The sequence below is a fragment of the Oncorhynchus mykiss genome, chromosome 2 (assembly GCF_057628025.1).
Source record: "Oncorhynchus mykiss isolate SJ-2025 chromosome 2, ASM5762802v1, whole genome shotgun sequence".
NCBI lineage: Eukaryota > Metazoa > Chordata > Actinopteri > Salmoniformes > Salmonidae > Oncorhynchus > Oncorhynchus mykiss.
In genome coordinates this window covers 53,057,197-53,073,948 of record NC_143023.1, presented here as the reverse complement: position 1 = coordinate 53,073,948, position 16,752 = coordinate 53,057,197, and the positions used below count along the sequence as shown (strand labels likewise).

General features: G+C 44.5%; 1 protein-coding gene across 1 annotated transcript in view; it reads right to left on the bottom strand.

Annotated features, from left to right (window-relative positions):
* Nucleotides 1–1,996: 1,996 nt before the first annotated feature.
* Nucleotides 1,997–16,752, bottom strand: part of cspg4 (chondroitin sulfate proteoglycan 4) — a 118,885-nt gene continuing 104,129 nt past the window's right edge. The window contains exons 9-10 of the mRNA XM_021564725.3: nt 9,805–9,988; nt 1,997–9,380 (exon numbers count right to left, since the gene is read on the bottom strand). Coding sequence (XP_021420400.3) covers nt 7,501–9,380; nt 9,805–9,988 — 2,064 coding nt within the window. The 3' untranslated portion in view covers nt 1,997–7,500. The remainder of the gene's footprint in view (nt 9,381–9,804; nt 9,989–16,752) is intronic.

The following is a 16,752-nucleotide window of genomic DNA, read 5'->3' as shown; positions in this document are numbered from 1 at the left end:
GTAAAAAAAACTAACACAAACTTTTATGCTTGTTTTTAAGGACACACCTCAAGTATTGCAGCGCAAGCGAAATGATGTTTTACAGGTAAATTGTTTGTCCATTATTGACACTTGCTGTAAGAATGCGCCCCCTTTGCGCCAGCCGAAAATAGAGTCCTTACTGTAAGAATACTTTCAAATGCACATTGGGAATAGTCAGATTAATATAATAGTTTGAATAAAACATTTACATGCTTTGCAAGAAGAACGATTGCTCTAGTAATCCTGTTTACCTGGACATATCTGATAGGACTTTGATAAATGCAGAACATCGCCAATCAAAATAAACATTCTACCACAGCGATCATGTTATTTTAGGGAAACCTAATTGATTCTGAGTTTGGACATATAAAGTAGGGAGGTTTGTGCTACTCTTGCTAGCATATGCATAGATCAAATACAACGATTAAGATAAGTAGGTTAAGGTGTTTACAAGACTAATGCCATATTCGGACTACTGCCATAATCTGTTTAATATTGAATTATTAGTGTGATGTCAACATACTCATTGTTTTCAGTGAAGTTCATTGGAGATCACCATTTAGCTCTTACATTATTGTGTTGTTTTAGACCATAATCAGCTATTCTAAGGCCCACGTCCCACTACCTCCGCACTTTAAAAACACTGACTACTCCTGTTAGTTTCTGTGTCATTTGCCTGTTTTCTCCTTTATGTTCTTTCGGGAGAAGTTAAGGGGGAGCTGGTCTACTTGGAACAAAGACTGATTGGCTGATTGTAGCACAGACAGCAATCAGCTGCTCTTTCTCTCTGTCTGTCTTTCCCATGGAGAAAGATAGAGGACTCCACTGCTCAAAAGCCTGTTTTATCCTGGGCAGTGCCATTGAGGACATTCACCATCTTGAAGTAGACAACTGGGTGGGACTTCCTATGGGTTAAGGAAATATCACATGATTTCCATCCAGGTAATGAGGGGTCAGCCAATAAATTAAACTTGTTAGCAAACATTCCGGAACTGCAGGTGGCAGTAAATCATCAACCTTAGCTTTATACCTGTTCAAACAACACACTCTAGGTGGCAGTATGCACCCTTTCAGTTTGTTTGCCAACTCATAGAAGCAGAAGAAGAAGAAAATGAACTACTTGAAAATGGAGATGGCCTCAGACGCCATAATGAAACAGATACAATGATGTGGTGTCTATCTAAGTCTATGCTCCCTCCCCTCCCTCCCTCCCTCCCTCCTCCAACTGCTACAGAATATAAGAAAAACAGACAACAAAGGAATGTAGGAGGAAGAAAAGCATTTCCTTCGATACCAAGTCCCAGTTTGGGGAGTGAAGTTGGTGTAGGGTGTAACCAATTTACCATGACATAATCTCTCTGGAAACATACTGTACTGTTCCATCCAATTGTTTGTCCGTGATGTAAGACATAAGCAAAGCAAACACATGCAGAAACAGCTATCTAAATGTATGTTGGCCTAGGAAGTTATGAAACTCATAGGGTGCAGTGGCATATCATTGAAAAGCACATCCAGAACACTAGCATGAAAGCATGAGGGCTGTTTTGACAAGACAGAAAAAGCAGAAATAAGCCCTGAAAGTAAAGGTTGTTCATAGGAAAAAATTGTCTGAAGAGGGGCTTGTTAAATGCTGACGAATGCCTGTACATACGTCATTACTTCAAAATTCTACTTTCACCCTTACGCCACCTGGTGTCAAATAGCACATATGACACCCTAAAAAAATCTGAGTTGCACTGAGGGAGTGCAAATCCTAGTCTCAGTTACAGTAATTTCAATTCTTTCAGATGAGTCAAAAAAATGTATACAAGTTTCTCTGTGTGAAATAAAATGAAATATCACTCAACCAGTGAGTCTTTGTAAGTAGAGCTACCTGTCATCAAGCAACTGATGTAACAGTAGAGCTAGAGCACACAAAGGCCTCTGTGTATAAATCATCTTCTATAAAACAGTCAAAAACAACCTCAAAGACATATTCCATGGACACAACTCTTTATTTGTCTGAGGATTGGAATTTTATGACAATTTAAGGCACATGTTGTTGGGTTGCATTTACAAAGTACACCTCTGACAAACCAAATAACCAAGTCTATGTATGGCAGAAGTGACCAAAACAAATAAATAAAAGCAGAAACATATTAGGGGTGATATGCAAAGACACCCTCAACAGGAAGAGGGAAAGAGACTTGCGGAACTGCGGAAAAGTGCAAATATAGAAAATATGGCATATTAGCATTGCAAATCAAATAAAAACAATTAGTCTTAAAGAGTTATTTTTATTCTATGAGGTATGCACAAGCAATGGTATTTAAAAATATAACATTTAAAAAATAGCAATCAAGGCATGGACTTAATCAATTAAACAGAAACAAAACAACAAGGCTCCTTGCCTATAATAATACTGTAAAAGGAATCACAATTCAGACATTTCCTGAGCTATCTCCTGAATGGTGTATTTGATACCAATATTATACTGTAATATCATGCTCTACAGATAATAGTTTTTTTTTAAAACAAAAACAGCAACAGCCTCTAAAAGTAACAAGGTAATGTGTAGCTATCTAAATAAAATAGATATTATACTGGTACATATAGTGCATCCTGAAACTATTCAGACCCCTTCCCTTATTCCACATTTTGTTACGTTTGTTACGTATCCTAAAATGGATTAAATACAGTTTTATCCTCATCAATCTACACACAATACTGACAATAATGACAAAGTTAAAAACAGGTTTTTAGAAATTTTGGCTAATATATTAAACATACGAAACAGAAATACCTTATTTACATAAGTATTCAGACCCTTTGCTATGAGACTTGATTGAGCTCAGGTGCATCCTGTTTCCGTTGATCATCCTTGAGATGTTTCTACAACTTGTCCACCTGTGGTAAATCCAATTAATTGGACATGATTTGGAAAGGCACACACCTGTCTATATAAGGTTGCACAGTTGACAGTCCATGTCAGAGCAAAAAACAAGCCATGAGGTCGAAGGAATTGTCCGTAGACAGGATTGTGTCTAGGCACAGATCTGGGGAAGGGTACCAAAAAATGTCTGCAGCATTGAACGTCCCCAAGAACACAGCGGCCTCCATCCTTCTTAAGTGGAAGAAGTTTGGAACCACCAAGACTCTTCCTAGAGCTGGCTGCCCAGCCAAACTGAGAAATCAGGGGAGAAGGGCCTTGTTCAGTGAGGTGACCAGGAGGAGGAGCCTAATGGTCACGGACAGAGATCCAGAGCTCCTCTGTAGAGATGGGAGAACCTTCCATAAGGACAACCATCTCTGCAGCACTCCACCAATCAGGCCTTCATGGTAGAGGGGCCAGATGGAAGCCACTCATCAGTAAAAGGCACATGACAGCCCACTTGGAGTTTGCCAGAAGACACCTGAATGAAACCAAGATTGAACTCTTTGGCCTGAATGCCAAGCGTCACGTCTGGAGAAAACCTGACACCATCCCTATGATGAAGCATGGTGGTGGCAGTATCATGCTGTGGAGATGATTTTCAGAGGCAGGGACTGGGAGACTAGTCAGGATCGAGGGAAAGATGAACGGAGCAAAGTACAAAAAGATCCTTGAAGAAAACCTGCTCCAGAACGCTCAGGGCCTCAGACTGGGGCGAAAATGCACCTTCCAACAGGACAACAACCCTAAGCACATTGCCAAGACAACACAGAAGTGGTTTCTGGACAAGTCTCTGAATGTCCTTGAGTGGCCCAGCCAGAGCCCGGACTTGAACCCGATCGAACATCTCTGGAGAGTCCTGAATATAGCTGTGCAGTGGTACTCACCATCCAACCTGACACAGTTTGAGGATCTTCAACAAAGTACTGAGTAAAGGGTCTGGATACTTATGTAAATGTGATATTTACGTTTTTTTTTATATAGATTGATGAGGAAAAAATCTATCAAATCCATTTTAGAATAAGACTGTAACGTAACAAAATGAGGTCTGAATACTTTCTGAATGCACTGTATATAGTCATTTCAAAGGAAAATAAATGTACAACTGTTGCCAAAATGTGTTATACTGTTAGATTTTGTAACGATACTAACCTTCAGGCCCATTGATTTTCATCAAATGATAAAATACATCAAACAATATTCTCATATAATTGGTGATTATATGATAATTATCTTTACCCTTTATATTGTCTAATTCCGAACAATTTTTTTCCTAATTTGACAACTTCACAACAGTCAGCAGCTAATTTAATTTAAAAGCAACAGAGTATATACAAGGTAATAGGCACCGTTAAATTAAATTAAAGAGGACATTTGGTTAGTAAATGTAGCAACAGTAAAATAATACACGTTTCTGTAAATTGTGGTTGATATGACTTACGACCTATTATTTTATATCAGATAACTATATCAAAAGAAAAGAAAACACCCTGCAGTGCACTGACAGTAAATAACTGCTTTAATGTCATTTTGATGGAGTTTCTTACTCAAACTATGCGTGTCCATCAATGTCTATCTTGAATTGTTTTTGTGCTAATTTTCAGGTTAAGTCTATAGATAAACATTTCAACACCACCAGGATGTGATGCCAATTTGAGTGTTATTACTTATGGCATAAGCTGTACACTGTATCTCCTGAAATTGCAAGATTGTACTGTACCTTCATCTGGTCAACTTAATTGTGGAATGCAAACCGCTAATGGGACACAAAAGCTCATCAGCACAGAATACCTAGCCTGGCCGCAGATGTGTTTGTGCTGTCTTGCCAAATCACAACAACCATAGCAGTTGGAAAGACATCACAAACAGATCTGGGACCAAGCTAGAGAATAACCTCTCACAGAATGTGCTATACTACAAGATCCAACCAGAGGAGCTTAGGTAAAACACCTATCCTATCACAGACGTTTCTCTCAACTTCACATTTAGAAATCAGAGCCTTTATTAAACATTAATTGCAGGCTGGGAAAATAAAACTCTGGCAGTTCTAAAATGACCTCACCGCTGCTTGTCAGCCAATAGAGTTGCTTTTAAGACAGCCACTCGTGAGTCACGTCCTGTCTGTGGTGCCGAAATGTTATACGATGCAGTTTTTTGTCATCAGTGTCATGTCAGTCCTGTGAATCCAAGCAAGTGGTTCAGTTTTGAGCAACTCTTTAGCATTGAAAGGCTAAATGAAAGGATACGATTAAAAGCTGGTTGAAAGATCTAGGGTCAATTCAATCAAAACTGCCTTAGCAATGTTTGGGGAGCATCTTTTCACAATTACTGCCCTGAGACACTTGTGCCATCATATGAACAATTGAAGTATATTCCTGTGAGGGTAGTCTATTTGGAATTGGAAAAATAACCAGAGCCATTTATTTGGATTATATTTATATATAAAGATATACAGTATCTCGTTATTAAAAGTAGTTAATCCTACACCCCGGTTTATCATTAATCAAGGAACAAACAGGTTGTGTGTGTGTGTGCATGCATGTGAGTGTCTGAGGCCCTGCAGTGGGCTGGGTCAGACTACAAAGCCAGATACAGCCAAGGAAAACACAGCTCTCAGTCTAGCACAACCCCGTCCCCAGACCATGGAGGAGGCCAGAGGCTGGGGTTATGGTGGGAAATTGCCAGGGTGGACGCCCCGATGGGAAACAGGGCTTGATTTGGCTTTTGATCTGGGCCATGTAGTCACTGTATGCCAGCCAATGGGATGGGGGTGGTGGTCTTCCAACAAGTGAAGAGTGAAGGGGAGGAGGGGTGGAGGGAAGGGGGGGCAAAATAACTGGTATGCAGCCCGGCTGTGCAGTTATTTTAAGAGAGAACCTCTGGAAATACACTTAAGGCTGTCTACACAGCCACTTTAGAGGGACAGCCCAGCTGAGGACAAAGATAAGTCAAACTTTGGGATGTTGTTAGAAAACTAAACACCCCAGTAGTCATTTCTTGGTCCACCAAATAAAGTTACAACAGTGTTGGTTGAACAGACATTATTCGTAATGCATCTATATACTTTTGAACAGAGATGTACAATAATATTTCCAATAGCGCCAAATAGATCTTTTCACAACCTTAACTCAATGGCAAAACTTAAGGATTCTTCTTAGTTCTAAATACTAAGTTGAGATATTTCTAAACTTATAGTGTGAAAAAACTGCAGGTGGTAATCTAAATGCTCTTTAATATCTGCTTTCAGTTTAGTGTTCTTCTTATCTGGACTGCCAGATGGTGAAGCATGATTCATCATTCCAAAGAATGTGTTTCCACTGCTCCAGAGTCCAATGACTGCGAGCTTGGCATTGTGCATGGTGGTCTTAGGCTTGGTTGCGGCTGATCAGCCATGGAAACCCATTTCATGAAACACCCGACGAACAGTTCTTGTGCGGACGTTGCTTCCAGAGGTGGTTCGGAACTTGTTAGTGAGTGTTGCAACCGATGACAGACAATTTTAAAGCGCTATGCGCTTCAGCTCTCGGCTGTCCCTTTCTGTGAGCTTGTGTGACTTCGCGGCAGAGCTATTGTTGCTCCTAGATGTTTCCACTTCGCAATAACAGCACTTACAGTTGACCGGGGCAGCTCTAGCAGGGCAGAAATTTGATTAACTAACTTGTTGGAAAGGTGGCATCCTATGAAAGTCACTGAGCTCTTCAGCATGGGCCATTCTACTGCCAATGTTTGTTTATGGAGATTGCATGGCTGTGTGCTCGGTTTTATACACTTGTCATCAACGGGTGTGGTTGAAGTAGCCGAAACCACTAATTTGAAGGGGTGTCCACATACTTTGGTGATGTAGTGTACATCCAAATAGAAGGCTCTGCCCAAAACCCCTCAGATTTGATTCTACAACAGGACAAATGTCATATGTGGCTTTGTAAATACTGCAACAGAAGTTAGATTGAATTGGGGCCGAACAACAAAGCAAACAAAAAAAAATACATGGTCAATAATACATTTATAGAATAATAATCAAAACCAAAAGGCAGTTTTTCCTTTTCCTTCATACAGCATAGATCTACCTTATTGAGTTGAATTATGTACACACTTGTCCACCTTTACTGTTAAAGCTAAACTACAATAAAACTATTACCAAAACTTCAAATAAATCTGTTTATGTAGTCAAATTAGTAATATTGTCCTATAATAGCATACTGAATATATTGTGGCAGCACACAAATTTTTAGCAAGCACAATATGTCCTCATTTGTGCCCTGTGAAAAAGTACATCATAGATGTCCAGCAGTTGTCCTAAAAATAAATATACGTGTTAGGCAAAACCCTCTTAAGTTTAATGGTGACATTTTTACCAATGGAAATATTCAGTGTTTCTTGACCTGAGGATTGGCACAACGTTAATATGTGATAGTGAAATGTCCAATGATATCAAAACATACACATTTCTTAAGACTATCATGGCAAAAAGGACTTTAACACTGAAAAGGAATGATTCAAGAAGGCCGCATTCAAAATGGTAGAGGATCTTCCTCTCTGTTTCCTATGTCTAAGCAATCAGTCAACTCTCATACCCAGTACTGGTTCTTTTTTAACTCCGGGTTCGTTGTCCGACAGTGCTGCAGCAATTCCGGGTCGGCGTCTTTGGAGTCCATTTGGGACATGGGGATGTTATTGGCCGGGTCGGTTTTCCGGAAGGTCTCCTGGCTGATCTCTCCGTTTTTGGGCTTGGAGCCAGCCACCGTCTGCACATTGTGTTTGCCCGTCTTGTTGCGACGCACCAAGTAGAAAGCCAAGATGGCCACCAGCAGGAGGAGGAGCAGGAGGATCAGAATGGGGATGAGGATGGACCACAGGTTGTTCCTCCTGGACACCACTGGTTTCCTATGGGAGTCTTTGTCAGTGTAGGCAGTGGTAGGGGCATCTCCTCCTTGAGGCCAGTCCATGTTGCCCCTCCAGCGAGGGCTGGCTGGGGTGATGCGTGGGGACCCCGCCCCTCCAGGGAGGTCGTTGCTATTGGACCATGCAGACCCGCCAGGGACCTTAAGGAGAGTGGCCGGGTAGACCGCTGAGGCGTTGTAAGGGGTCGTCTTGAAGGAGAGAACGCACTCAGCTGGAGGGACCCCGTGGGCCTTGAGCAGGAAGCGAGCCACGTCCTGAGCTTGGCTGCCTCCTGTTCCATTCAGGATCTCCATGGCTACACGTCCCTCATCCAGTTCTTTCTGGGTGAACGTGTCCACGGGCTGGCCATCTCCCTCTGGCCCTCTCCCGCCAGCCCTCACGAAGCGGGCGCCTTGCGGTTGCTGGATGACGCTGAAGGTGGGTGATGTCCGGGTCTTGTTGGCCAGCGGCGTGGCATCCAGCAGCTTCTTGTCCAGCAGCACGGTGGCACCCCGTGGCAGCAGGAGTTCCTGGGGGATGTTGGCCAGAGGCTTGACCGTGATGTTGAGGACAGAGGAGACATTGGCCGCCCGGCTCCGGGCCACAAAGGCCACGCTGTCCCGGGGCGAGGTGGACTTGATGAAGCGAACGCTCACCCGGCCCTCCCTTATCTGGGTCTGGGTGAAGGCCGACGTGGGCTGCCGGTCCACCATGACGGCAGCGTACTTGGGCACACTGGTGATCTTGTAGAGGACTTCCTCCTCATTGGGGCCACCTGTGGTGGCCCTCAACATCTCCTCTGTCACTAGGGTCTCGTCGTCCCCCTGCAGCACCTGGATCTCTGGGGCTTTGGCCAGCACCAGCGTCCGGGCCAGGACTCCTACATGGAGAGTGTGCGGCTCAGTGTGGTGCTTCCCGTCCGACACAGTGAACTCTATGAAGCCGTCCGACAGGCTTCCGTCACTGACAAAGCCCACCTGGCCCTTGTTGACCGCCTCCTGGGTGAACGTGGAGATGTGGTCGCCCTTGGTGGCATCCACCAGCCGCCCGTTGGTGGGCGCCTTGGAGACTGTGAAGCGCACCTCATCAGGCGTGCTGTCCTCGTCGCGGGTGTTTAGGTACTTTTGGGTGATCACCGTCATGGAGCCCTGGAGAACCTCCAGAAGAACGTCCAAGCTCACCAGCTCTGGAGGACTAGAGTCCCTTCTCCGGATCGAGATGTTGAAGACCTCCTCCAGGACCACTGCCTGGGCTGGGGAGGGGTGAAGGATGCCGCGGCCCTGGGAGTTGAGCCGGGCTCGGAAGGAGAAGCTGTCCACGGAGGCTCCAGAGTCATCGTGGAGGTATTCCAGCTCGCCCTGCGCCACATCCTCCTGCATGAAGTAGGGGGCACCCTGGGGCAGATTCAGGCCCCCCAAGGTGACTCTCCCATGGGCCGGGAAGCGGCGCACCTCAAAGACCACGTCCAAGAGACCTCGCTCCGCCTCGGGGAGGCTGGCCAGCAGGTTGGAGGCGTCCAGGATGGAACTGTCAATCACCTTCCTCTGACCTTGCACTATGTCCAGACCTGAAAAGAAAAATAATATACAAGATTATCCATTGATGTATAGGGCCACACACTTTTTTATTTTCTTGTAATGCTTCTTTGTAATTATGCCATGAACAGACCTGATTCAATAAACCTGCAATAGCAATATTGTTTACAGAACATTTTGTTTACAAACTGCTGCCTGACACACATGCATATCTTACACTGATAACAGACAGCCAGACCTGTGTCAAATACATACTGTATGTCAAGTCAGCTTGATTTATCTTACTCAGTAGAACCACCGGAATAATCACTAGTGCTAGCTAGTACACAGTTATCTGCATTTTTAGATGTTGTGAAACGCCTTGAATCCCATACAATGACTGACCTGGACACAATTTTCTTTGGTATCCACCACTTTTGACATGGCACCTGCCCAGATCCATGTGGGTCTACCTACCTCTGTTCTTCCAGAGCTGTGAGGAGATGTTGTGGCTGGCTGCGGAGTAGGACACGGTGATGGGGAGGACGTGATGCACAGCGGGGGCTGGAGGGGAGGAGAGCAGGAGCTCCACAGAGTCCCGGACCACCCAGAAGGGCTTCTCAGGCATCTGGTGCTCGTAAAAGACGGCCCCGGACTCCAGCTGTGGGGAAGAGCAGAGGATTGGACATTGTTCATTAAGGCAACGTTTTAAATGTTTAGCAACAAAAATGAGCATTTCTCATTAGACAAGACCAGGTAGTCCCTCCCTGTTTCAGCATGTAATCTTCAGTTTGGCGCTTAATTAATGAACACGACCCAGGTAGCTGTGTGTTTGTATGTGTGTGTATACGCGTTTGTGAGTGAGTGAGAGAGCGAGCGTGTTTGTGTGGGTGTCAGAACTGGGTTCAAATATCTCAATTACTTTCACATACAGTGGGCTCCAAAAGTATTGGGACAGTGACAAATGTCTTTGGCTTTGCACTCGGCACTTTGGATTTGAAATTATACAATAACAATGAGGTTAAAGTGCAGCCTTGGTGAACTGTGTAGAAAGTACAGCACTTTTGTACATAGTCACCCCATTTTAGAGGACAAAAGTATTGGGACAAAGGACATATTCAGATATATTTTATTTGAAAAGATAAGTAGTTGAATATTTTAATGTATTTGGAAATACACAGTATTTTCAAATACAATTTTTAAATACTTGGGTTAAATGCATGCGAGTGTATTTGAGTCACTGTAATTTTAGGATTTGAAATACGATTTAGCAGAATATGATTTATACAAATAACCATTCAAACACTCAAATAAAATTACTTGTTTTGAGGTTGTGTATTTGAAAAATGCTCAATGACTATTTTTTAAATTTAATTTATTTCACCTCTATTTAACCAGGTAGGCTAGTTGAGAACAAGTTCTCATTTACAACTGCGATCTGGCCGAGATAAAGCATAGCAGTGTGAACAGACAACAACACAGAGTTACACATGGAGTAAACAATAAACAAGTCAATAACACTTGTGCAAAAGGCATGAGGAGGTAGGCGAATAATTACAATTTAGCAGATTAACACTGGAGTGATAAATGATCAGATGGTCATGTGCAGGTAGAGATACTGGTGTGCAAAAGAGCAGAAAAGTAAATCAATAAAAACAGTGGGTGGGCTATTTACCGATGGACTATGTACAGCTGCAGCGATCGGTTAGCTGCTCAGATAGCAGATGTTAAAAGTTGGTGAGGGAGATAAAAGTCTCCAACAATTTTTGCAATTCGTTCCAGTCACAGGCAGCAGAGAACTGGAAGGAAAGGCGGCCAAATGAGGTGTTGGCTTTAGGGATGATCAGTGAGATAAACCTGCTGGAGCCCGTGCTAAGGGTGGGTGTTGCCATCGTGACCAGTGAACTGAGATAAGGCGGAGCTTTACCTAGCATGGAGTTGTAGATGACCTGGAGCCAGTGGGTCTGGCGACGAATATGTAGCGAGGGCCAGCCGACTAGAGCATACAGGTCGCAGTGGTGGGTGATATAAGGTGCTTTAGTAACAAAACGGATGGCACTGTGATAAACTGCATCCAGAATGCTGAGTAGAGTACTGGAAGCTATTTTGTAGATGACATCGCCGAAGTCGAGGATCAGTAGGATAGTCAGTTTTACTAGGGTAAGTTTGGCGGCGTGAATGAAGGAGGCTTTGATGCGAAATAGAAAGCCGACTCTAGATTTGATTTTAGATTGGAGATGTCTGGAAGGAGAGTTTGGAAGGAGAGTTTACAGTCTAGCCAGACACCTAGGTACTTATAGATGTCCACATATTCTAGGTCGGAACCATCCAGGGTGGTGATGCTAGTCGGGTGTGCGGGTGCAGGCAGCGAACGGTTGAAAAGCATGCATTTGGTTTTACTAGCGTTTAAGAGCAGTTGGAGGCCACGGAAGGAGTGTTGTACGGCATTGAAGCTCGTTTGGAGGTTAGATAGCACAGTGTCCAAGGAAGGGCCAGAAGTATACAGAATGGTGTCGTCTGCGTAGAGGTGGATCAGGGAATCGCCCGCAGCAAGAGCAACATATATACAGAGAAAAGAGTCTGCCCGAGAATTGAACCCTGTGGCACCCCCATAGAGACTGCCAGAGGACCGGACAACATGCCCTCCGATTTGACACACTGAACTCTGTCTGCAAAGTAGTTGGTGAACCAGGCAAGGCAGTCATTAGAAAAACCGAGGCTACTGAGTCTGCCGATAAGAATATGGTGATTGACAGAGTCGAAAGCCTTGGCCAGGTCGATGAAGACGGCTGCAAAGTACTGTCTTTTATCTTTTATTTATTTATTTATTTATTTCTGATATCGTTTAGTACCTTGAGCGTGGCTGAGATGCACCCGTGACCGGCTCAGAAACCAGATTGCACAGCGGAGAAGGTACAATGGGATTCGAGATGGTCAGTGATCTGTTTGTTGACTTGGCTTTCGAAGACCTTAGATAGGCAGGGCAGGATGGATATAGATCAGTAACAGTTTGGGTCCAGGGTATCTCCCCCTTTGAAGAGGGGGATGACTGCGGCAGCTTTCCAAACCTTGGGGATCTCAGACGATATGAGAGAGGTTGAACAGTCTGGTAATAGGGGTTGCGACAATGGCGGCGGATAGTTTCAGAAATAGAGGGTCCAGATTGTCAAGCCCAGCTGATTTGTACGGGTCCAGGTTTTGCAGCTCTTTCAGAACATCTGCTATCTGGATTTGGGTAAAGGAGAAGCTGGAGATTAGCTGCGGGGGGGGGGGGGGGGGGGGGCAGAGCTGTTGGCCGAGGTTGGAGTAGCCAGGAGGAAGGCATGGCCAGCCGTTGAGAAATGCTTGTTGAAGTTTTCGATTATCATGGATTTATCGGTGGTGACCGTGTTACCTAGCCTCAGTGCAGTGGGCAGCTGGGAGGAGGTGCTCTTGTTCTCCATGGACTTTACAGTGTCCCAGAACTTTTTGGAGTTTGTGTTGCAGGAAGCAAATTTCTGCTTGAAAAAGCTGGCCTTTGCTTTCCTGACTAACTGCGTGTATTGGTTTCTGACTTCCCTGAATAGTTGCATATCGCGGGGACTATTCGATGCTATTGCAGTCCGCCACAGGATGTTTTTGTGCTGGTCGAGGGCAGTCAGGTCTGGAGTGAACCAAGGGCTATATCTGTTCTTAGTTCTGCATTTTTTGAACGGAGCATGCTTATCTAAGATGGTGAGGAAGTTACTTTTAAAGAATGACCAGGCATCCTCAATTGACGGGATGAGGTCAATATCCTTCCAAGATACCCGGTCCAGGTCGATTAGAAAGGCCTGCTCGCAGAAGTGTTTTAGGGAGCGTTTGACAGTGATGAGGTGTGGTCGTTTGACTGCGGACCCGTAGCGGATACAGGCAATGAGGCAGTGATCGCTGAGATCCTGATTGAAGACAGCGTGGGTGTATTTGGAGGGCCAGTTGGTCAGGAAACGTCAGGTTGGCCAGTTGGTCAGGAAACGAGTGCCCTTGTTTACAGATTTAGGGTTGTACCTGGTGGGTTCCTTGATGATTTGTGTGAGATTGAGGGCATCTAGCTTAGATTGTAGGACTGCCAGGGTGTTAAGCATATCCCAGTTTAGGTCACCTGACAGAACAAACTCTGAAGCTAGATGGGGGGGGGGGGGGGGCGATCAATTCACAAATGGTGTCCAGGACACAGCTGGGGGGGGGGGGGGGGGTTGACCTTCCTAAACCAGGATTCAGACAAGGCAAGGACATCAGGGTTGGCAGTGTGCTAAAGCAGTGAGTAAAACAAACTTAGGGAGGAGGCTTCTGATGTTGACATGCATGAAACCAAGGCTTTTTAGATCACAGAAGTCAACAAATGAGGGTGCCTGGGGACATGCAGGGCCTGGGTTTACCTCCACATCACCCGCGGAACAGAGGAGGAGTAGGATGAGGACTTTCAACTCCCTCCAAAGATTTTCTATGGGGTTGAGATCTGGAGACTGGCTAGGCCACTCCAGGACCTTGAAATGCTTCTTACGAAGCTACTCCTTCATTGCCCAGGCGGTGTCTTTGGGATCATTGCCATGCTGAAAGACCCAGCCACATTTCATCTTCAATGCCCTTGCTGATGGCAGGAGGTTTTCACTCAAAATCTCACGATACATGGCCCCATTCATTCTTTCCTTTACACGGATCAGTCGTCCTGGTCCCTTTGCAGAAAAACAGCCCCAAAGCATGATGTTTCCACCTCCATGCTTCACAGTAGGTATGGTGTTCTTTGGATGCAACTTAGCATTCTTTGTCCTCCAAACACAACGAGTTGAGTTTTAAGCAAAAAGTTATATTTTGGTTTCATCTGACCATATGACATTCTCCCAATCTTCTTCTGGATCATCCAAATGCTCTCTAGCAAACTTCAGATGGGCCTGGACATGTAGTGGCTTAAGCAGGGGGACACGTCTGGCACTGCAGGATTTGATTCCCTGGCGGCATAGTGTGTTACTGATGGTAGGCTTTATTACTTTGGTCCCAGCTCTCTGCAGGTCATTCACTAGGTCCCCCGTGTGGTTCTGGGATTTTTGCTCACTGTTCTTGTGATCATTTTGACCCCACGGGGTGAGATCTTGCGTGGAGCCCCAGATCGAGGGAGATTATCAGTGGTCTTGTATGTCTTCCATTTCCTAATAATTGCTCCCACAGTTGATTTCTTCAAACCAAGCTGCTTACCTATTGCAGATTCAGTCTTCCCAACCTGGTGCAGGTCTACAATTTTGTTTCTGGTGTCCTTCGACAGCTCTTTGGTCTTGGCCATAGTGGAGTTTGGAGTGTGACTGTTTGAGGTTGTGGACAGGTGTCTTTTATACTGATAACAAGTTCAAACAGGTGCCATTAATACAGGTTACGAGTGGAGGACAGAGGAGCCTCTTAAAGAAGAAGTTACAGGCCTGTGAGAGCCAGAAATCTTGCTTGTTTGTAGGTGACCAAATACTTATTTTCCACCATAATTTGCAAATAAATTCATTAAAAATCCTACAATGTGATTTTCTTTTCTCATTTTGTCTGTCATAGTTGAAGTGTACCTATGATAAATTACAGGTCTCTCTCATCTTTTTAAGTGGGAGAACTTGCACAATTGGTGGCTGACTAAATACTTTTTTGCCCCACTGTAAGCCCAGGCACTGGGTGATGATAAGAGAGGTTGTATCTCTGGACATGCTGGTTGTAGTGGGTGAGGTCACCGCATGTGTGGGAGGTGGGACAAAGGAGGTATCAGAGGTATGAAGAGTGGAACTAGGGGCTCCATTGTAAACTAAAACAATGATAACTAACCTGAACAACAGTATACAAGGCATATTGACATTTGAGAGAGACATACAGCGAGCCATAAAGTAATCGCAGGTGTTGATTGGGAGAGCTAGCTAAAACAACAGGTGAGACAACAACAGCTAATCAGCTAACACAACAACAGCAGGTAAAATGGCGATGACTAGGCAGAGAGGGTCGGATTAACTACACACAGAGCCTGAGTTCGCGGCTGGGGCAGACAGATAAAAATAAATAATGGACAGCAGGCATCAGCTATGTAGCCAAGTGATCATAGTGTCCAGGGGGCAGCAGTAGATGGAACAGGGAAGCCGCCACTACGTTAGCACGTGGGCGACACAGCGTTTAAAGGTAGTAGCCCGGGGCTAGTAGGAGCGTCTGCTCCGACGGAGACCGGTTGAAGGCACAGCGGATGGAGTATTCGTCGGCAGACCAGTCGTGGTGGTGCAGAGTTTACAGCAAGGATCCGGTGGAGTATTGGGCTCTAGCCGTGTATGAGTGGGGTTCGGGTGAACAGCTGAGTAGGCCAGGAGGTGGGCCTCATGGATAGCTTCGGTACTGGGTGCCACGGTGAGTGTGAGCAAGCTGTGAGCTAGCTAGCTGCAAGCTAGCTGTGAAGATCAGAAGTAGTGGTCCAGGGATTACGGCAGGAATCCGGCGTTGTTGTGGAGAGACAGTCCTATACTGGTAGACTAGCGAGTATTATCCAGGCTAAAAACAGGGCTTGTATCTCTGCAGAAGGTAAAAGCCGCTAGCAGTGGCAAACAGTGACTAAATAGCTTGTAGCTAATTAGCTGGTTAGCTTCTGGAGGTTCTTGAATGTGTTCTAAAATTGAAAATAATAGTGATTCCGTATCACATTGGGTGAGGCAGGTTACCGGAAGGTATAATCGAATTAAAAATCGAAAAGAGACTGAAAATAAATTGAAATATATATACAAAAAATACGAAAAATACAAAAGTACACGAGAGCACAAACAAACACGTCTTCACTGCTACGCCATCTTGGAACCTCGAGGTTAAAGTGAAAATAAAGTGAAAAAGTGATTTAAAAAATATATAAATATCAGATACACATGTATTTGAAACCAGGTCTGGTGTGCGTGTGTATTACTTTCAACCCACTCTACATAAGCCCCATGTGTCAGTGTTTACTTTTAAACCCCTGTAGCTGGTTTCTGAGTGATGACGATGATAAACATAACCCTATGTGAGCCTGGAGGTTAGGAGTAATTAAGATCAAAAACTTCTAAATAAACTTTTGATCAAGTGCTTTTCTGATCTTGCCTGTTTTGTCATCTATTTGATTAATTTGTGTCATAGATTTTTATTTGTGGCTGGACATCTTCATGATCTTCATTTAGCATCCTGTATTGTAAAATTAGATTACCACTGAACAATGGAGGTTGGTGGCACCTTAATTGGGGAGGACAGGCTTGTGGTAATGGCTGGAGCAGATAGGTGGAATTGGATCAAATACACATGTTTCATGCCTTTCCATTAGCTCCTTTCCAGCAATTATTATGAGCAGTCTTTCAGCAGCCTCCACTGCCACTGAGCTAGTGTAGAGTATTGAAGATAGATCTGGGCCAGTAACTAGACTGGGAATGTGATGGA